Source organism: Penicillium subrubescens (genome assembly GCF_028828155.1).
Source record: "Penicillium subrubescens strain IBT 31985 chromosome Unknown utg000007l_segment0_segment0, whole genome shotgun sequence".
Taxonomy (NCBI): Eukaryota; Fungi; Ascomycota; class Eurotiomycetes; order Eurotiales; family Aspergillaceae; genus Penicillium; species Penicillium subrubescens.
Window position 1 is genome coordinate 343,918 of NW_026643157.1, and position 20,486 is coordinate 364,403.

A 20,486-nucleotide genomic window follows, 5' to 3' on the forward strand; every position below is an offset into this window, starting at 1 on the left:
CTTAGCATCCGGATGGGCGCCAGCGTGCAGGCTTGGCAGAGTGGGAGAGGAAGGACTTCACTTCGCAAGAGTGCATAAGACAAGAGGTGGAGCTATATTTAGAGTCCAGGGCAGATGATCTATCACTAGAGGTTTGACTTGTGGCCTCCTATTCGCGCCCCTGCAGCAAAGGGTTCGTGATGTGTGGATGATCGGCGATGGTAATTGGTCGACGCGAAGCGCCGGGGATTGCGACACAAGCCCACCAGCGGTTAAGGTGGTCTTGGGTTCTCAAATCAGAGGCTCGAGATTTGGTTCCTGCAGGGTGTTCTTCTCAAATCCTGGAGTCTTGCAGAGTCTGGACAAAGCGATAACAAACCCCAGAAACTCGTGGCTTGAGTAGTTGTCGAGAGTAGATGATATCAACGAGGGGGACTAAGCTGAGCTAGTTTAAGGATGGGGATTCAGGCAAAAGGCCATTTATTGTGAGATTTGCTTCCTTTCTATCGTTACTTTGTTTGCGTGATCTCTCTTCTTACTTTCAAATGCCCATGTTTTTATTTCTCTCTAAATTCGCATTTCCAGGTACGCCATACGCAGGTCTTCTCTGTCCCGTGGACTTTCAAAAAGAATGGCATTTTCAACTCCCTGCTAGTTGTTTTCGCTCCTCGTGGAGAATTACATTGCGCCCATATTTGTCATTGCAGGGCACAAAGCGATGGATGTTGGGTGGATTTCAATGATACTGATAGATCATTATACGCATTGTGAGCGTCTATGACATAATCGTGTTCTACAACTCGATTCCAAAGAAGATCGAGACCGCACAGAAGATGGTGAAATGAATTAGAAGGTGCCGGCCAGGTAACAACAGAGGAGAAGATTAAGGATCAAAGTTAAGAGGCGGGCGTCTATGTTGGCCTGGAGGGGCTAGAAGAGGTAGACTCGGATAGCTGTTATCATAGAGGACCATCAGACTACCCCATTCCTAGTCAAATTGGTCCAGGCTGCCGATGTGAATCCCATGATTACATTCATGGCCAAAGGTACTTGACTTCGGCCTTGCCGGGGCCGGTTGCTGTCGGTTGCATCATCCCTGATAGGCCGATGTCTAAGCTTCACCATAGTACCTGCTGGCAATACCGGAGATGACAACCATTGTCCCTTCATAATCGAGTATTCAGGTAGTATGAAACTTGCGCTGATGACTGGATTGAGTCGAGACTACGTTCGAAAACTCAGACGGGCAATGCAATCTGCTGGCATAGTATATCAAGCCGATTTGACGTCTCGGATCTAACGTACCCAGCATTCAGCAAATAGGAAGGGAGTGTTATTCCACGCTCGGGAGTAATTTCTTCACAAAACCGGGAAGTTCCGAATATCCCAAAACCCACATATTTCAGCCTTACATCTGAAGAATCCAGCGGGTCGTCCCTTGGAATGTGCAGTCAACCGTACCAGGGTATGTTTAATTAGATTACTATCATCTATCGTGCCTAGACCAATTGATAATACGTCTAGATGCTGGTCACCGAGGACTTGTATTTAGCAGCTGGAAGGGAGACGTAGAGCAATTACCTGGCCAACATTCCATGCAGAAAGGGTTCTCATGTCGTATTCAGTGTATGATCTAGTCAGTATTGTACTGATAGGCAGCAATGCTCTTTTGATCAGTCCTGTCTTTGAATGTCTTTAAATCTGTTTGGGACTCCTAGTTTTGTCTTGCATAGGATGCTTACGACGAACATACATAGGACCTGCCGATCATGGCTCATCTTTTAGAGTCAAATCTCCTTCTATTACACTGCACATATTTCATCTTTATTTCCATGATCGGCAGTGTCATACTATACACTAAAGCGACGCAGATCAATGATCTACAATATGTGGACGCGTTTTTCATGAGCTTCAGTGCCATGACAGGAACTGGGCTCAGCGTGGTTCGTTTTGCCCTGAGATCATGATCAGGAGTGAATTGCTAATATTTGACATAGCTTGATCTCTCTACTTTAAACACTCTACAACAGGGCACTCTCTGGACACTTTTGATCTTGGGTCATGCTATCCCTATCCACGCAGTCATTGCTTTCCTCCGGGCTCTGACCCTCCGCTCTGTCCTGAAAGTTAATTCAGACAGGAAAAGACGGTGCCAGGCCACAATTCACAAACAAATCCTGCACGTACAAGAGAAGGAGGGCCAAGAGAACGATGATAGTGCTATTTCTGCCAAAATTCCGAGCCCATTGAAAACACACATCACAGGGAGGGAGATCTATGCAGACCTGCCATCTCCAGATGTGCCTCAGAACGCTCGTCACTTCATCATCATTGCCAACCCATCAGATCCCTGCCAGAGCCGACATTTCCATTTAACAACAGGAAATGGTCACAAATCTCCCTTCGCTGACATGAACTTAAGCTTTTCATGGATTCTGAGTAGATTGAAGACCAACCTTCAACGCTCGAGCGGGTCAATCGACCCCGAGGAACCCGGTTGGGTAGAGTACAAGGCACTCATACTGATATCAGGGTTTACAATGATCTACACCATCTTGTTCCTTTTCATCGGCATTTTGAGTATCGGGCTTTGGTTGAAACTTTACCGCCCAGATATCCCACAAGCAGATGGAATCTCCCCTGTCTGGGCGGGTACTTTCCTTGCTACATCCGCACTTGTCAACAATGGAATGTCTCTTATCGATGCTAATATGGCACCATTTCAGCTGGAGTATGTGCCCTGTCCTTTCATTCGGCTGATAATGACACAGTTTACTAATCTTGCCCGGATAGGCCTACTCCTCTTCTCATTTGCGGCATCCTGGTTCTCTCTGGAAATACGCTGTTCCCATGCATATTAAGATTTGTGATCTGGGCCATTCGAAAAATGATACCAGATAGACCAAGGTGGCGATTGTGGCGCCAAACTTTCGACTTTGTTCTTACCCAACCTCAAAGTGTAAGTCCATCCCCACTAGACTTCCTACGGAACTAATAAAATGATGAATTTTACAGGTGTGTACTTTTCTCTACCCGGCTTTGCATACCTGGTTCTTGTTCGCTACAGTCCTGGTTTTTAATGGCATTATGTGGGGAGCATTTGAGCTTGCCTCTTTCCGCAACAGCGAAATTGCGGCCCTCCCTTTCAAGTACCGTGTTCTCGATGGGATTTTCCAGTCTTCTGGTACGTACATGAAAAGTACGATTGCTCAAGCAAAGCTAAAATTGAGGTGTATACAGCTGTACGTGGTTGTGGGTTCTCTATTGTGACATTCGTCAATCTACCACAGGGATTGCTTACTGTCTATCGTACGTATGATCCAGACACCATACCTTCTCACAGAGCAGTTCACTAACCAAAATCTCGCTAGTCTTTATGATGGTGAGAGTTTCTAGCTGCGAATATGACACGAGGAAGATCTAACATGTTCCTGCATAGTATCTCCCATCTTTTCCATTTTCAGCCGTCTTCAGGTAGGACTGCTTCCAGACTCTAAGCTCAACGATCTTTTCTAACGTCTATTAGAGGCACAAATTCACACCAGAGGAGGCCTAAGAAGATTCCATGCGCCGAGGCTGGAGATCCTTTCTACCAATCTTCATTCGGCGTCTCAAACCACTCGATTCTCGCCCGCAGTCAAGTCTATTACCAGCAACTCCGCTTCCAATTAGGCCACGATGTATGGTGGCTTAGTTTTGCCGTCCTTCTCATCTGTGTCGCTGAGTCGGATCGTTACAGCTCCGAACCTTTGGCGTTCTCCACTTTTAATATTATTTTCGAAGTTGTCTCCGCTTACAGCTATGTGGGTGTCAGCGTTGGATATCCCGGCAAAAACTATTCGTTCTGTGGGGAATGGTGTTCATTCAGCAAAGTCTTGCTGATATTTATTACTTTCATTGGTCGACATCGGGATCTATTTGCATCGACTAGGAATTATAAGTGGTTGTGTGGGTACGGAGAAGCACCTGAGGAGGACATGAAGCCTCAACAGAGCACCGCGGAGCATATCCCTTCCGCAACCGTCAGGTTATATTGAACTGTGGAGCTAGCTTTCTCTCTATCTTACAGCCCTGATGGATTAATCCTGCCGAGCCAACGATTGGTCATAGAACGGTGCTAATAACCCTTTCCATTACCTCCGACTGCCTTTCCCACGTATAGAATTTCTGAGCGGGTTTGTTTTCTTCGATTGTAGCCCCTGGGCTGATCGTGTTTGTCCGTACACCTTGGTGCCAGACTGTAGCCAATTTTTCACGCCTTATCGAAGTGAGATCTCTATTTCAAGTGGCATGCAGCAGGAACTGTTCAGGTAGGTGGTGGGTAGGTATGCCGGAATCTCGGGGACTGATCTGTCCCTTTGTAAGATCCCCTTATTCACAAGACTCTAAGCAGGCTGTTCCATGAGACGAACTTGAACCGTACTCTCAGTAGATGTAGCCTCCCGCGCGACCTGGATAGCATTGCGAATCACTTTTGAATGATATTCACAGGATTCCTCCATTGTCAAGCCCCGGGCCAAGACAGACCCTACCCATTCTTCCTCTTCTATCGTCGGACAGAAACACAGAGCCATAGTTTCCAATTTTGGCAATCTTGTAAACACGGAGAATAGGGCAGTCCTGTCGAGGTCGTCATTTATGATATCTTTCTGCTCTTCACAGATGTCGCGCAAAACATCGTGTACTAGCATGTATGATGGGCAATCGTCAGGCAAAAAGCCACGGCCCTCGTATATCCAGTCCTCGTAATCACCAGGCGTTAAAAGCTCAGAACTGTAACACTCTGAATCTAGAATCTCTAAAGGCGTATTAGCTCTATTTTCCAGCGGACAGAGAGATGTTTGTCTTACCAGGTTTCAAGATTTCTGGAGCAACGTATGTCAATGACACGACATGTTGCCGTATATTAGAATCTGAAAGTCGCTTCAGTCCATTTAAGCTGGATTTTGAAAACTCAAATCTGACAGCGCGAAAGAGCACAGGTATTGACGCGTCCCTGAGCCGCTTGTTGACGCAGGATAATTCTTCAATATCCCCAGGCTGGAGAAATCTCACAATCCGCGAGAGAATATCGGAATGCAGAAGATCGAGACGAATTCGAGGATTGTTCATTGTGACCGACACACGACTGGAAATTATCATTTCAGACTCAATGGCGACGCAAAAGGAGGTCGAGGATTCTCCTTTGTAGTAGAGTAGTCATCAGCCCATGAAATTTCACGACCGAAGACCCTACATCAGCCAAAGCATTTACTTCACTGGTCTGCCACCAAATAGACATGATTGGTCCAAGCTCAGAGACAATGCACCAAGAAAAGATCCAGTGGGGGTCTGGGGCAAGTTCCGATAATTTAAAAACCGCACGGACGGCCCTCCGTTCACAGACGGCGTCTCAATAGTTCCTGCGGCAGCCCCGCTCTTCGTGCTAAAAGTTAACCAAACAAAAGCTCACACACGCAGATATTTCCTAACTTGGTCGCTCAGCGACAAACTATTAGAACGGATATTACCGGTGCTGCTGACGTCTGACACTTACTATTCCCCTGGAAGATATCACTAGAAATTCTGGAAAGGATCGGCATGGTCGGTATAGATTTCCCTTCCGATAACAAATCGATATCCGGGTGTATAAATAGGATATTCGGCACACACACGTGGCGCTAAGAGATCCAGTATCTCCACTCACATCGTTCTTCTCGCTTATGGAAGTTTAACGAAGACTATAGCCTGATCTAGCAAGAGAACTAGGGTGGAATGTTCCTTTTTGGGTGAGACTGCATCAAACCGTTCAATAGTCTTCTCAATCCATGTGGACCTTGCATTAAATCTCCGGTTTTCTCTCATCTTCTTGTTGGCCTAGTGGGGCGAAAGGAGGATTCCAGCGAGTTGAACAACCGAACCATGCTGATTTGCTGTTATCAATGTTGCACTCCGATGCTTTCCACTAAAGCCACCATCAAAGCCACTCAGTTCATGGGTCTCCACCCCTTGATGACCTTTCCTACGGTTCATACTCTAAAAAGACCGTAGTGCCATCACTTCCGATGCGTCAGCCAGTCACAGAGACATTCAAGATATCTACATCTCGGTTCCTGTCTTTCTAGTGGATCCTGTAGCTCGGATATCTACCACGTTTAGCAGGGGATTGATCCAGGATTAATATGATCGAATTCCGGCAGTGGAAGAACTATTTGTTGACCCATGTCAAGGCCCGAGAACTCCGTATTACTGGACCAGGATCGGAGTAGTCTTTTCCTCTGTTTCCTTCGAGAAGGGTTGAGAAAACTGGGCACAATACGTAACAATTTTAACCCCCTGCTGCTCAATGATTCAATCGCTTCCCAGTCCCTAGGTACAAGTCCCTATGTATGCTTTTTTGAACTGACGTTATACACTCTGCTCCATTCGTAGGGTAGCTCCGGGACTATCGAAACTAAATCTGAGACTTGTTCTGATTTGTATAATGCAATAGTAATTAATTGCATCTCATGCACTACATTTTAATCATTACAGTATTTCTTTCCGAATCAATAATAGGCCGCAGCCTCTCAGGCACAACAGATATTCAGCTTTGTACAATGAACCCCTAATCCTGAACAAAAAGACACACAGGCAGAAGCGTAGGACATCCATTTTACTACTACCTAGGTAGCAAATTTTGTTACGTAAATAGAGTGTTTCTTGCTTCATTCTGTCAGCACCATGCATATGTCGACCAGCGATCAAGAGTACAAATGGTCTTGGCCTTCCTTGTCTTCCGCGGAGCGCGGAGTAACAATGAGCTGCCAGCTAGGGCCCATATTTACAACGTTGCATAGAGACACACACTTGCGGCGAAATAATCCGCCCCAACATTGCGTTCTGCAAGAGTAAGCCTATCTGTGTGTAATTGAAATTCTCGCCACACAAGCATAGCCACACTTATGTTATTACTCTGTTTGTATACTCTTAAGTTCTAACCTCAGTAGAAATTGTAGCGCGGGGAAAGTCGGCCGGGGAGATTCCCACCGCCCGGCAGAAAAGAAAATATGGCGGGGCAATTGAGTCAAGAGTTCCTTTCGATTGCCACAACGTGCGCAGCTTCAACTCAAGAAACATCTTCACATACACACAATGCCCTTGTCCCACCTGCAGGGAGTTAAGCTCCCAGCGTCGGCCGATTTCCACGGTATGTGCAGTGGGCCATTGGAGGAGAAAGTCGCCCGAGTAGTTCTTGAAGCTTGAAAAGTGGCGGCACAACTGACAAACACAGTCCACCTGCGTGATGGCCCGATGATGGAGCTGGTGACTCCTACCATCCGCCAGGGTGGTGTGAACACAGTCTTTGTCATGGTAAGAGAGGATGACAACAAATGAATTGTGAATTGGTGCAGCTATATAACACACTTCACCCCATAGCCCAACCTAGTCCCACCCATCACGACCGTCGACCATGCCCTCGACTACAAGAAGCGCCTGCAGGCTATTGAGCCCAATGTCAACTACCTCATGTCCCTTTACCTGCACGAGTCGATCACCCCCGAGACCATCATCGAGGCTAAGCAGCGCGGCATCACCGGTGTCAAGAGCTACCCCGCCGGTGTGACGACCAACTCGAGCTCCGGCGTTGTCGACTACACCTCCTTCTATCCGGTCTTCGCCGAGATGGAGCGTCAGGGTCTGATCCTGAACCTCCACGGTGAGGCTCCCTCCAAGGGCGATATCACGGTTCTGTCGGCGGAGGAGCGGTTCCTGCCCATTCTTGCTGAGCTGCACGCCAAGTTCCCCAAGCTCCGCATCATTCTGGAGCACTGCACCACCGCGGCAGCTATCGAGGCTGTCAAGAAGTGTGGACCCACCGTAGCTGGTACTATCACTGCCCACCACTTGTCTATTATCATTGACTCGTGGGCCGGTGACCCATTCTGCTTCTGCAAGCCCGTGGCCAAGACCCCCGCCGACCGTGACGCCCTCCTCCGCGCGGCCGCATCTGGTAACCCCAAGTTCTTCTTTGGCTCCGATAGTGCTCCTCACCCGTCAGCCTCCAAGCGTGGTGGTGAGAAGATTGCCGCCGGTGTCTTCACCCAGCCCTATACCACACAGGTCGTCCTCGATTCGTTCGAGCAGGCCATTGAGAACGGTGTCCTCAAGGATGAGGATATCACGCCGGAGATTGTGGAGGGATTCATGAGCAAGTTCGGTCGGGCCTTCTATGGCATCGGCGAGGAGCAGAAGGAGTTCATCACCCTTGAGAAGAAGGGTGAGAAGATCGCGGAGATTCTGAAGTCTGATCATACCGACGTGGTTCCCTTCCGCAAGACCCAGGACACATGGACTGTGACTTGGTCGTAAAGACCCAAGCTTGGCCTCAACCCTCAGATAGAATAAAAATTTTTTAAGTCCATATAGAACCATCTCACTTTGCGCAGCATCTCGGGTTAGGTCGACTTGTGTTCCTGTGTAAGCATGTTGGCCACGTTCTCCAAAGCATGAGCCTCGGAGATATCGATTCGGCGTCCAGCAACGACCGGATTGCCATCATCTCCCATCGCCAGCTGCCCAGCTCGTTCGAGGTGTAGTCTGATCCGGCTCTCAATGTATTCCTTCCGTTCGTCCCGCTTAGATTTGGTCTCCATCTCCTTAGTGGCAGCCGACAAGCTGGCCAACTTTGGCCGCAGCTGCTCAAGTGTCGCTTGTAAGGCCGGGAGCTGCGAGAGGATGAAGGTTGTATTTGTCGTCAGCGGGGCGTGTTTGGAATTGGTGCCGGCATCCACACCGACGCGGAGCTGGCGTGCAGCTGGGCTGGATGTCAAGAAAGACAGGTCCAGAGGCTTCTTTGGAGTGGTCTTGGATTTGTCAGCAGGGCCGTCTGACTTGGCAGTTTCCACTGTAGATAGAATAGATTTCAGCTGAAAGATGACGGCTTCGTTCCGAGCGCATTCGTCTTTCAATGAGCGGTTGAGCTTTCGAGTCTCGAGGAGCTGCTTGCGCTGCGCGTGGATGGTCTCAGGCGTGGGGGTGTCCGGGAAGCTTTCAAAAGAGAGGCCCTGCAAAGAAACGTATTAGAGTAGACGTTCATACTGGGTAAGAAAATCGCAGACTACCACCAACCTCATAATGTTTAAGCCGGACCCAGAACAGCAGATCCTCCGGCACGGTGAGAATATTTCTCAACACGTAGATCTCAAACTTGTCGAACGCCTTATCGACATTGGCCTCGAGCAAGGTCTCCAGCTGATGCAGCCCATTCTCGATTTCCAATTTTGCCTCTGGGTAAACAACATTGCCATCCTCGTCTGTATCCGGAATCGTGGAGCCGTTACTCGCATGTCCAAATCCCAAGCGCTCAGGCGGTGTCGCAAGCAACCCCGACTCCAGACTTGAAATCGCCTGGTAAATCAGATTGTTGATCGAATTGATAATGTCATCGATAAGCGACTGAAACAAAAAAAACAGGGTCAGCAAGCTGGTTTCTCAAGGGGTGGGTCTCCGAATGTCGCGCACATGCGCGGGCGCTGGATGCAGCGAGGGGGTGCCCAACTCGCTCTGGGACGGAGACAAACTGACCAAGGGGGTATAGCTGAAGTGCTCTGTGAGCAGGGAAGTCGTCGCATCATTCATTGCGAAACTGGAGGGCTCTCGTCAGTGCGAGGCTCGACTTGAGAGGCGCGCTGAAGAAGAAAAGACGCGCCGGGAGCGGGGGGACAACAGACCGCCTTGGCTAATCGTCTCAACAACCACCCAGCATCGGCTGGGCTCCATTTGACAACATTCTTGGACGAGGCAAAGACCGGTTTTTTTACATGAACTTACAAGACCGACCAGACATTTAGGCACTTGTCGAGTCGGATTTTGAATTGCCTGCTTATGCGTTTGCTTTGATATCATGATTTTTCCCTGCAAATCGGCATGTGTGCTTGATTGTTGCACAAGATTCGGAGACTGACTATCACATCCACTTGCCCTGAGCATGAATCAGCGCCGGATCGGACGCTATGCCAACGCTCATGCTAGACGATTCGAAAGTTTTGATTCAGACTATACGGTACCATGTTGAAGCCTGCAGATCCGGAGTCTCTTCCCACAAAGATAAGGCTTGGCCGTCGTCCAGGTCCTATGTAACCGGAGCTATTCCCGTGTGCTGAAATCGAAAAGACTTCTTCTGCTCTACTGTGATTCTTACATCTAGATGTAGGTATTCATGTCGAACGTATTAACAGAACAAAGTATCTGACGTTGACAGATCACAATGGCACATTCAGGGCCTCTTCCAGTGCTAGTGATCGTCTCACAGCGAAGCTCCCTATACGCCAAAACTAAAACTGCCCCGGAGGAAATCGTTCCACTAGCCATGCGCCTCCTCAAGAAGCGAAATATGTGGAAAGCAACAGACCATTCCACACCAACGAAACTCCTCGCAGTTCAAAAATTGCGAAGCCGCGCATTCCTCGTCTTCGACATCGCCAATGAAGCATACGATGCAAAACTCGGCCGTCTTCCTAAACACAACCAGCTCCCCGTGGTCTTGGCCCATTTCAGCAAGAAGAAGGCGGCGTACCCAGCCAATTCATGGGTATCTCAACAAGTCAACCATGATGTCGCGATGTTGCATAACGCGAATGGATTCGGTTATGTTCCGCCGTTCAAGGAAGATCATACTCTTGGGACGCCGCCCGCGTATCACAGTCCCCGGGATATCTCAATGTTGCGAGTCACGTATATCTAGAAGATTATGGGATTGCCATCAAGTGGCTCGGTGATTTGTTGTCATGCTCGCCGTGCAAGGGTATCTGGTATCTCGAAGCAAAAGAATAACGACAAAATCGAAACAATCATCAGTCCATCCAACGCCATGCTCGCTCCAATCATTGTATCCGCTAGAAATCCATCGTAAGCTGCGGCGCCATCTTCTCAAGATCTTCCACCTGTAGGAGCACCAAGTTAGCATCTCGCCGTCCATGTCTCAAAGGTATAGCAACAAACCTCCAAAAACCCATCATTAGCGCCCCTCCCACCACCCGCACTATCTGCCTCCGCCCTCTCAAATGCCGCACGCGCAATAGCTTCCCTCACAAAGACATCCACGTACTTTGCGACCACCGAATTAGCATCCTTGGCCACTTTGGTCTTGTCATTCTGGAAATGATGATGCAGGAGGCGCGTGAGCAGCTTTGCCGGGATCTTGGGGTCACTCGAGGTCACGTCCTCAGATTCATGGTGTGTGATGATCTCCGCGAGAATATAGTCCGGTTCTTGTGAGAGGGAGCGCTCGCGGCTGTGGATGGATGCGTCGGAGCCATCGTCTGATCCGTCGACTGTTTCTGACGCGAGTGGGGATTCGACGCGCTGGCGTTTGGCGGAGGATAAGGATTTGCGGTTTGTGGATTTGGAAGTGGAGGCTGCAGAGGATGATTTGGTTGTCGTTGATTTGGTGGTGGTTTGTTTGGCTTTGCTTTTCACTTTTGGTGCGGCGGCGGAGGATTGGCCTGCACTGCTTGATGCCCGACTTGGTGGTTTGAAGGGCAGCTGGCGCTTCTTCTGTGCGGGTCCCTCGGCCATTATTATGATCAGGCTTTTTCTTGAGTCGTCTGAATGTCACTTTGCTGAGTGTTATTGAGAGTCGAGGATTGAATAGATGATGTTCTTCCAGACGATGCTTGGCACGTCGACGCGGGTCGCGCTCTCGAGACGCGGTATCAGGTGATCGCCATGACGTCTTACTACTGTTGGATTTATGGCCGTGAACTGATTTACTCTACAAAAGTTTGAGAAATCTTGAATACAGGTATATAGTCGGCTGTTCATAGCTCACTGCCACTATTTTCAAATGAATCAAATTATTCGACGGAAACCAATGTACCCGATAAAAATCACCCAAATTCTGCAGGCGCTCCTCTATTCCACTTCAAATAATCCGCCGACTGCCTGCAAAAACCGTTCAATGTCATCTAGAAATTCACTCGGTCGCTCTAGACTAGCAAAATGGCCTCCCTGAATATCGAATAAGTATTTTCACGTATCATGCTACAGCATTTCCAGCGTCAACTCACCTTTGAATGGGCGTTGAAGAACGCTAGATTAGGGTATATCTCTTGAGCCCAAGGTTTGGGTAGCACAGCAAGATCGTATGCAAACATTGAATACCCCAGAGGCTTCTCAGTCGAAATCGGATGCGGAATACCCGCAGAGTAACTTTTCACGAGGTTTGCATGATACAGACCCCGGGGGAAGGTCTGCGTAAACCAATAGAAGCTTATTAGCCCAAGAATGGTATCAAGAGGGAGCTGCTCTCGAGGGTCTGTCCATTCAAGAAGCTTCTCCCCAAGCCTAATCAATCGTTAGCAAAAGCTGAGTCAAGTGATACGGGTACAATACCAAGCAAGCAGGGAAATTGGGCTAGACGAGATGGCCAAGCCAACAGTAGCAGGACGAGTGCCATGTTCGAGAGCATATGCCAACCCATCCTGTTGCCATTCTTTAGTCCTTTCTAGGATACGGAGATCCTCTGGGGCTAGGCAGTTGGTGGAAAGGGGCGCACTTCCGGGTTCAAGTGTGAGCATGTTGACTATATTCCTTAGCAGATATTTCAAGCCGGCATGGAACACATGGAACAGCGCTGTCTAAATACATACCGTGAAAAGCCTTGCATTCCTTGTGGTTGACGGCCATGAGGCGTGCAATCATACTACCAAGGTCCCCGCCTTGGGCGACATATCCTTTCTTAAATCCAAGCGCAATCATCAAGCCATTCATGATGCTCGCAGCTCGCACTAGAGTCATTTCCATGTTCTGACTCAAGCTTCCAGACAGTCCATAGTCAGGAAGAGAGGGCGCGATGATATGGTAAGGTAAATTCTCTGGTGTATATTTGTTCCTCAGTAGGTCCATCATGGGAAGAAAATCCATGAAGGAAGAAGGAAAGCCATGAAGAAAGATGATAGGGATAGCATCTTCCCTTTTCGAAAACAAGGCAGCGAAATGAACATCGATTTGACAGGAATCAGGCTCCTTGATGGTGACTTTGAAATTTGGGAAATCGTTGATATATGACTCATGTTTGCGCCAATCAAAGGTAGAAAGCCAAGTCTCTTTCGCCTTGATCAGCCAGTCACGAGAGACGCCAAAATGAGAGTCATCTTGTTGGTTCCACCATGTAGGAGGTCCAATGTTCGACAATTCAAGCAGGTGTTTGAATCTTTCCAACTCTCCTTCGGGAGCATGAAGAGTAAAGGACTCAATCGGTGTCCGAACATTGCCAGGAGGGATGTCGAGTTTACTGGCCATGGTAAAAAACCAAGTAGCTGTGCTGAGGGATAAAGACTGATTGGATTGAGTCGAGTATTGATATTCCTAAATGAAATGGTACAATGGCTTCATTTATAAGGCCAGGTGCAGTGACCATATTAGCGCTCGTCCTCCGAAGTTCAGGATGAACCCTCCTTAACAATATAAAAGCTCAAAGAATGGAGTAATAGATCTGTAGATTTCCCGTTTCTTACATAGATTGCAGTAGCGCAATAAACCCCCCAATAACAATGACGTTTAGCATATGTGTGGGGCCGAAGCTTCAGTTTCGTCCGCCGAATTTCCGGCTGAATGTGTAACCTCAGCCTAACTTGCATTCTTCCCGTCCGCTACCTCGGACGAACTTTTGGGAATTTCTCCAGTTCAGAGAATCTCCTTTCTCATTACCTACCTTATGCAGTTCATTCGCTTCCTTGTCTTGTGGCTTCGTCCCATCCATCCGAATAGCCTCAGATAGGACTTGTATGTGGTATGTGTCACAAGTGATCACCGAGCCCCACACTGATCCCAGACTTGCTAACCCAGCCATCAGATACAATGTCTCCTTCAAAAAATAGCCATGTTCAAGAAAATGATAACCTGTCTGCTTCCAACGCTAAACGGAGAAAGATTCGAAAGGGAACTCACAGTTGCTGGGAATGCAGGCAGCGCAAGATGAAGTGCACATTCAGCTTACCCACGGACGATACATGCATCCGTTGTCACCGACGCGGTATCAAATGTGTGAGCCAAGAGTATCCTGAGGAACTCACAAGTGCTTTAGACCGAAACCTCCAAATGGGGGATCGCATGGCCAGAGTCGAAACATTAGTCGAGCAGCTTCTTCAAAAAGCTCCCAGGGACGATGATTTTGATGACCTCTACTTGCCGAGGAAAGATGAGAGGAGTAATAAAAGCGCCTCCAACTCTTCTACAGGCGCATCTGACCAAGTAGAAGATGTTACTTTACTCAAGCCATTGGAGGTAAGTATTCGATTTGACAGCCCACGTGATTATGCAAATTGCTTACATTTCCGTTGGGAAGTTCCAGGCTTCTGGTTTTGATTTTATCAATGATGGTACCAGGTCTTCAAATGTTGGCTGTGAAAAGGCTTCTTCTCTTGGTTCAGCCCAACATGAGAAGCTTTCACAGACCCTACATACGTCATTACCATCACAAGAGGATATTGCAATGATAACAAAACCATGCGGCAACACATCTCCTTTATTCTATCAGATGCAGAGTGTGCCATATAAACACCTCGACAAAGCCAAGTCTCTTGAGACGTTATTCAAGAGGCCAAACTTCAATGCGCATCCGGTTCTGATAGCAAGATACATGCTTCACCTGGCCACTGCTTTGCAGCACCTTCACCCATCTTCATTTCGGGAGATGAATGGGCTGTCAGAGCCACCCCGTGAGATTATGAAGAGGCTAGCCGACATAGCTACAAGCCTTGTCACTACGAATGATGATCTCATGAGCTGTATTGAAGGTTTGGATTGCATGATGACAGAGACTTGGTACCATGCCAATGGAGGGAACCCACGAAAGGCGTTGATCACCATTCGCAGGGCAATGACTATTGCTCAGCTTATGGGCTTCCACCGCCATGGAAAAGCACAGTGCAAAACCGTCGACAAGGAAACGCAGATATACCCCGAGTACATATGGTTTCGAATCATTTCTCTCGAGCGCTATCTCTGCATGATGTTGGGTACCCCCCAAGCATCCTTTGACCGGAACATGGCTTGTGAAACGTTACTCGGAGAAGATACAGCAATAGGCCGTCTTGACCGTATACATTGCGTGGTCATGTCTCGAATCCTAGAGCGCAATCACACCGCGCCCAGCATTAGCGATTTTGTCTTAACGGAAGAAATAGACCAAGTGCTACAGAAAGCATCTAGAGATTTCCCTTCAAAATGGTGGCTTACCCCAAACCTGGCCACAGTGGCTACTCAGCCAGAAGCTCTTTTCTGGAATATGCGATGTCTTTTCCACCACTTGTCTCACTACAACCTCCTTATACAACTCCATCTACCATTTATGCTCCGCTCCGCCACGACCGGACACAAGTACGACTATTCGCGAATGACTTGCATTACTGCGGCGCGTGAAATTCTCTCCCGTTATATCATGTTTCACAGCTTCAATCGTATCGCTTTTAGTTGTCGAACCGTGGACTATTTTGGGTTAATGGCAGCGATGACACTTTTGATCGCGCATCTCGATGGTCATCGGCGTTTGCCTCTGTCCACCTCTGACCAACTGCCATGTAACCAAGTCTTGAGGTCGAACAATATCTTGGTGCACCAGCGACCTTCGGACCGCGCATTAATAGAGCAAGTGCATGAAACCATGGAAGAAGTGAGCCGGCTAGATGGGGATTCTATGAGCATACAAGCCTCGGGCCTGCTACAGCGGCTGATGGCTATCGAGGCTGAAGCAGCCAGCGAGGTTACACACGAAATCAACATGCAAGCCTCTTCCACCATACACACACCGCAATCATCGAGTACTAATGGTTCCATCCGTGTATCTATTCCGTCTTTCGGCGTCATTGAGATTGACCGGGGGGCATTATATCCAATGACTCGGGTGAATCCTCTGTCGGTGAAATTGCAGTTGAAAACAAAGAACGAAATCGTGCACCGCTTGATACATCATCTCAGGGGCCAAGAAATGGGGACATCAACCTTGACACAGTACAGCCTTTACCCGGTCCCACTGAGCGAGGGAATGAAGAGCCAATGCTCTCTGTTGGGGAGAATTGGGCGCTGCAAAACATTGATACAGCTTTTTTCGACACTTTGATGAGAGGAACTGGGAATGATGATAGTATTGATTGGTCGACATGGCTGAATGATCATCAGCCACCACATAGTCATTCTGGGGTCTAAGCCAAGCAGTGCCTTTCTCAAATCTAGAGTCAATGCTCAACACAACATGGACCAATGTCATACATTGTACACTCTCAAAATATTGAATGGCGGAATTGATTATCTCAGTTATGACGGAACCCAGATTAGAAGAATTAAAGGGCTACATACAATAATCAATAATATGTCAGCACGTCATTATGTCCATCGTCATCACCATCACCATCAACAGAACGATCATGACCAGTCAAAACTGAGCTGGTTCCCAATCCTCAAGCCAACACAATTATCTCAGACTTCAACAGTGAAAGTCCCCAATCCACAAAGACGGACTACTTCGCCTCTAAGTCTCCGTCGGCGGAATCACAACAGTTACACGCAAGCCGACAGACTCCACAAGCCGCTGAGTACGCAGCCAAGGCACACGAAACAAGCCAGAGTTAAACTGGCAAGAGTACAAAGCGGTCGGTGATGGCTCAGTTCCATCAATGAGAAGGTCAAGAAGCTTATCCTTCAAATCTCGCAGTGCGACCCGGGTGCTGTTGAGGATCGTGTTGGGTAGGTCAACTCGGCGACCAAACCCGCGAGAAGTGAACAGGCAGATGATCCAGTGCTTCTTGCTGCCCAAATTGTAGTCTTCTGGCTGGGGTGGGATGACCAGCGCTGTACCGAGGGGCAAGTAGAAGACCGTTTGTGCCCCGTGGGGAACCGGGAAGGCGCTGACAATCTCAACGGGTTCCTTTGAGCGGGCATAGCCCCGGCAGTGGCTTTGATAGATGCGATATGCAGCCGGGTACTAGTTTATAGAGAGCTCTGTGTTAGCGATTTGATGATTTCTCACTTCATTTCATGCAGGATCAGTGCTCACATACCCGTTCTTTGAAGGCTTGTGCTATGCCCGCTCCCCAACTCCCCTCGGTATTGCATGCATCTAGTCAGGTTAGCTTTCTTATATTTCATCTGAAAGGGTAAAGTGACACTGAATGATCTGACTTACGGATCAATCCCGACCCCTCCGGAGCGTCGAAGAGGTCGCCAGTCACCTCTCTGATCAGGCTGTGAGGTGATGCGGGGACCATGAAGGTGGTACCACCCGCATGGTAAGTGGTGTGTGCCTCGCCCTCCATGGTGACTTTGGTGGGATCTTGATATTCTGATGATTTTGGAAGAGAAGATGGGGTGAAGACTTCTGGAGGGAGGTGTTGTTGTGAATCGGTGAGAGGGTCGCGGTTCGACGCGTTCGGGGTAGTTGATAAAGGCATCAGAACAGTCACAAAGAAAACGCTAGAATAGCTAAAGTGGTCAAATATTTAAGGCAGAACCCAGAACTATGAATATGAAGCCAAGAGAAAACTTCCAGAGCTTGGGCGTAGATACCGGTTAGCAAACAGAGCTCTTGGAATACGAGACTGTGAGGTATCACACACGACGAGAAAAGATAGTGATAGCTAGAGACCTCTCTGGAAGGTAGGAAATCACTCACTCTTTACATATTCAAAGAATATAATTCTAGATCAAGACGTGCATAATTGATGAATCTATGGCGGATCTAATGAGTCAGTGAGGAACTGACGGAATACGATGGTGGGTTGACTTGAAGGATGAATCGCCAGCAAGCGGGAACTATCTATAGCTAAGTCTTGGCGCAGAAACATTCTAATAGATTATTAGTCTAAGGAAATGGAACCTCCCACTGCTTTGAATAGCCATTCTAATTGACGGAGTACACAAAGGTTGTGTTTGGCTGAGAGTCAGTTGGCACTGGCTCTATATCTAAAGCTTCAATCTGCAGTGTCCAATGATGAGTTTTCTTTCTGCAAGTTAGTGACTATTGAAGATTGTTGGAAAAAATCAAAATGGTTGAGAATAATACATAGAATCTTCATTCGATAATCTATATTATCTGAATCTGTAACAAGGTACTTCAACATCCATAATCAGACAAACGCCCCTTCTCTTCATTGTTTCCTCCGTCTACTCCTTCGCCTCCTTCATCCCACTCCCCTTCTTGGGGCGCATGTGGCGATGAATAATGGTGCGCAGTGACTCTCTCTTCTTGAGGCTCGGTCCGGCTTCTTCCTCCTCGCTAAGTGCAGCATCTCCAATTGGAGAGTGGATAGGGTCGGTCGGGGTCGACAACGTAGGAGAGACCACTGTCGATGGCAGTGACATGGGGGCACTAGTGCCACTGTTGGACTTGAGACGCCGGCTCATGCTGCGAGAAATGGACTTGATCAGTCCAGGGCTGTCCATCTCGGAGCTCTCCAGTCGAGCGATCGCGCCTTGGGCAGTGGATCCATTTGTCGCCAAATTTTCTTCGGGGACCGGCAGGAAGAGAACAACGCCGTCCTTCGGATCAATCCCATAAAGTTCGTGAATGGTCTTCTGAATGAGACCAGTGTTGCGCATGTTGGTGACTGGTGCGAAGGCCGACGGAAGTGCGTGAATCTTCAACAGGTATGAGGGACCTGGACCATCGAAGAGGATATCGGCATCGTGCTGCACCACCACCTGTACGGCCCACTCTGGACGCTGGTAGAACTGACGGAGGCAGCTTGCAAGATCACTGGCCTTCTTCACTTCTTCGTATGTTGCCTCCTCCGTCTGTTTCACCACCTGTGATCGAAGTTAGAGACACGAATAGATGAGTCTGGATGGGACAACATGCCTTGAGGTTGGTGGTCAGCTCCACAACCACGACCGAGTCACGGGCAACACGCTCCTTGGGCGAGTTGTGGGAGCCACGAACAGCAAAGGCATCTTCATAGTACATGGTCTTCCTTTTAGTGGTGGTTGGGGATTCTTCATCGAAAGTCTTGTATGACACATAGGCCGGCTTGGACTCCTGCACATCATGCTTGATCGGGGCCACATTCTCATCATCCTTGTCGTCCTCCGGAAACAGGAAAGGTGCGATGGCCTGTTTCTCAGACTTGGAGAGCTGATGGATGTTGATTTCGGCTGGGATCTCGGTTGCCATGGTGGAGTCGCGGTCTGTGTAGTATTTGGCTTGGATCTCAGGTACGATGGAGCGGTTCGTGAGTCCTGTCTGCAGAGGGGGATGGAGCGGTCCGCAAGCCCTGTCTGCTCACGGTCGTCGTTCGTGAGTCGTGTAGCCAGACGAGACAGCGAAGGCTTGTTCTTCTTGCGACCATCCATTTTCATCGGATTTTTATTGGAATCGGATGATCAGAGGAGATGAAGCTGATGAACGAGGTTGTCAACGGAAGAAAATCCTGGGCCTCCCAGGAGGCATTTGAGCCGTCAATCCATCTCATGGCGTAGTACGTCATAATTGCTTCGCAAATAGGAAGCGACGAGTCTACAGAAGAAGTAACATATAGGCAGGGAAGAGAAAGAACGACGGTTGTTGGGATAATGCGTCAAAATGCAATTTGGGTATCACGAAAGGAAGGAACGACTCAAGTATAAAGAGTCGACCAGTTAAAACTGCTTATTATCCACACCATTCACCATACCCCCTTCAGTCATGGCATATTCTCCGCATCACTCTCCCATATATTAAGCTGTCTTCAATTCAAAAACGCCAGCTCGCTAAATGCCGAATTGCCGCTATTGAAAATCTTGTCGATGCGACGCCGACGATCCCAAACAATCTCCCCACTGACGTGTCGAATGTACAACACACGGTGTTGCGGAATGAACTCTTCGTCGGTAGTCTCCTTCTTCCACGAGTTCATGCTGACTTCCAATTGTCCCTCGAATCGATCTACAAACCCAATGATGTAGTCGTCACGGCTGAACTTGGAGTCCCAGTTGATACGATTGAGGATATCTGTCACGCCAATGCTTGTCAATTCATTGCTCTTGGATATGTTCAAATCGATAGTGAATGTATTGAGTACCTCCAGCTGGTCTTAGCCTGTTCTCACCAGATTGAGGGGGCGAAGGAACTCTTGGTGGACTTCTAGATTCACTCCGACGAGGTGGACTAGGTGATCTTGACGTTGATTTCTCTCCAGCCCCTTGTAATTCAACGGGCTGGCTTGACTCGTGTGAAGTCACCATATTTGACGCCATAACTGCTATTTTCCGAAAGATGAAAAGCTTTTGAATTGTGTTGATATAAAGAAATCTCCTACTTCCGGTATTGGTGGCCCCTTATATATATCCATTCGGATAACTGCACCCCAGATTCTCCAGCAGACCCTTTTCATCCCATCCATGACAATCGTAGCAAATGTGCCCTCAGCCCCAAGCTACACTGTCTCAGAACATCAGAACATCAGGACATTAGATCAATGGTAGAATGCAATACGACCGATGACTCCGAGTTGGATATGAGTCAACGTGGCGGAGCCTCACGTCTGACTCACTGACACATTCAGGCCCCCACCCCT

General features: G+C 48.3%; 11 protein-coding genes across 11 annotated transcripts; 4 read left to right on the plus strand and 7 right to left on the minus strand.

The window, feature by feature from the left end:
- Nucleotides 1–1,811: 1,811 nt before the first annotated feature.
- On the plus strand, nt 1,812–4,016 carry N7473_009869 (uncharacterized protein; the record flags this gene model as incomplete). The annotated part of the gene is made up of 8 exons (XM_057155808.1): nt 1,812–1,922; nt 1,977–2,710; nt 2,773–2,938; nt 2,995–3,163; nt 3,220–3,288; nt 3,351–3,361; nt 3,419–3,453; nt 3,506–4,016. The coding sequence occupies 8 exons, from the start codon at nt 1,812–1,814 to the stop codon at nt 4,014–4,016; spliced, it is 1,806 nt and encodes a 601-aa protein (XP_057004463.1).
- Nucleotides 4,017–4,364: 348 nt separating this feature from the next.
- Nucleotides 4,365–5,091, minus strand: N7473_009870 (uncharacterized protein; the record flags this gene model as incomplete). Its single annotated transcript, XM_057155809.1, has 2 exons — nt 4,365–4,768; nt 4,830–5,091. The coding sequence occupies 2 exons, from the start codon at nt 5,089–5,091 to the stop codon at nt 4,365–4,367; spliced, it is 666 nt and encodes a 221-aa protein (XP_057004464.1).
- A 2,001-nt stretch (nt 5,092–7,092) lies between these two features.
- On the plus strand, nt 7,093–8,310 carry N7473_009871 (dihydroorotase; the record flags this gene model as incomplete). The annotated part of the gene is made up of 3 exons (XM_057155810.1): nt 7,093–7,147; nt 7,232–7,311; nt 7,378–8,310. The coding sequence occupies 3 exons, from the start codon at nt 7,093–7,095 to the stop codon at nt 8,308–8,310; spliced, it is 1,068 nt and encodes a 355-aa protein (XP_057004465.1).
- Nucleotides 8,311–8,396: 86 nt separating this feature from the next.
- N7473_009872 (MIND complex subunit MTW1) lies at nt 8,397–9,579 on the minus strand (the record flags this gene model as incomplete). Its single annotated transcript, XM_057155811.1, has 3 exons — nt 8,397–9,005; nt 9,070–9,396; nt 9,526–9,579. The coding sequence occupies 3 exons, from the start codon at nt 9,577–9,579 to the stop codon at nt 8,397–8,399; spliced, it is 990 nt and encodes a 329-aa protein (XP_057004466.1).
- Nucleotides 9,580–10,207: 628 nt separating this feature from the next.
- Nucleotides 10,208–10,684, plus strand: N7473_009873 (uncharacterized protein; the record flags this gene model as incomplete). The annotated part of the gene is made up of 1 exon (XM_057155812.1): nt 10,208–10,684. The coding sequence occupies one exon, from the start codon at nt 10,208–10,210 to the stop codon at nt 10,682–10,684; it is 477 nt and encodes a 158-aa protein (XP_057004467.1).
- Nucleotides 10,685–10,835: 151 nt separating this feature from the next.
- Nucleotides 10,836–11,517, minus strand: N7473_009874 (CENP-X/MHF2 family protein; the record flags this gene model as incomplete). Its single annotated transcript, XM_057155813.1, has 2 exons — nt 10,836–10,883; nt 10,942–11,517. The coding sequence occupies 2 exons, from the start codon at nt 11,515–11,517 to the stop codon at nt 10,836–10,838; spliced, it is 624 nt and encodes a 207-aa protein (XP_057004468.1).
- Nucleotides 11,518–11,853: 336 nt separating this feature from the next.
- On the minus strand, nt 11,854–13,242 carry N7473_009875 (epoxide hydrolase family protein; the record flags this gene model as incomplete). Its single annotated transcript, XM_057155814.1, has 4 exons — nt 11,854–11,949; nt 12,009–12,285; nt 12,334–12,523; nt 12,591–13,242. 4 exons carry the CDS (start codon nt 13,240–13,242, stop codon nt 11,854–11,856), a joined length of 1,215 nt encoding a protein of 404 aa, XP_057004469.1.
- Nucleotides 13,243–13,821: 579 nt separating this feature from the next.
- On the plus strand, nt 13,822–16,060 carry N7473_009876 (uncharacterized protein; the record flags this gene model as incomplete). The annotated part of the gene is made up of 2 exons (XM_057155815.1): nt 13,822–14,226; nt 14,294–16,060. Coding segments are annotated over 2 exons (2,172 nt in total), but the record flags the coding sequence as incomplete, so codon positions are not given.
- Nucleotides 16,061–16,468: 408 nt separating this feature from the next.
- N7473_009877 (uncharacterized protein) lies at nt 16,469–17,387 on the minus strand (the record flags this gene model as incomplete). The annotated part of the gene is made up of 3 exons (XM_057155816.1): nt 16,469–16,921; nt 16,998–17,056; nt 17,123–17,387. 3 exons carry the CDS (start codon nt 17,385–17,387, stop codon nt 16,469–16,471), a joined length of 777 nt encoding a protein of 258 aa, XP_057004471.1.
- Nucleotides 17,388–18,099: 712 nt separating this feature from the next.
- On the minus strand, nt 18,100–19,105 carry N7473_009878 (MIF domain protein; the record flags this gene model as incomplete). The annotated part of the gene is made up of 2 exons (XM_057155817.1): nt 18,100–18,741; nt 18,794–19,105. The coding sequence occupies 2 exons, from the start codon at nt 19,103–19,105 to the stop codon at nt 18,100–18,102; spliced, it is 954 nt and encodes a 317-aa protein (XP_057004472.1).
- A 553-nt stretch (nt 19,106–19,658) lies between these two features.
- On the minus strand, nt 19,659–20,154 carry N7473_009879 (DUF504 domain-containing protein; the record flags this gene model as incomplete). Its single annotated transcript, XM_057155818.1, has 2 exons — nt 19,659–19,921; nt 19,992–20,154. The coding sequence occupies 2 exons, from the start codon at nt 20,152–20,154 to the stop codon at nt 19,659–19,661; spliced, it is 426 nt and encodes a 141-aa protein (XP_057004473.1).
- Between the last annotated feature and the right edge of the window lie 332 nt (nt 20,155–20,486).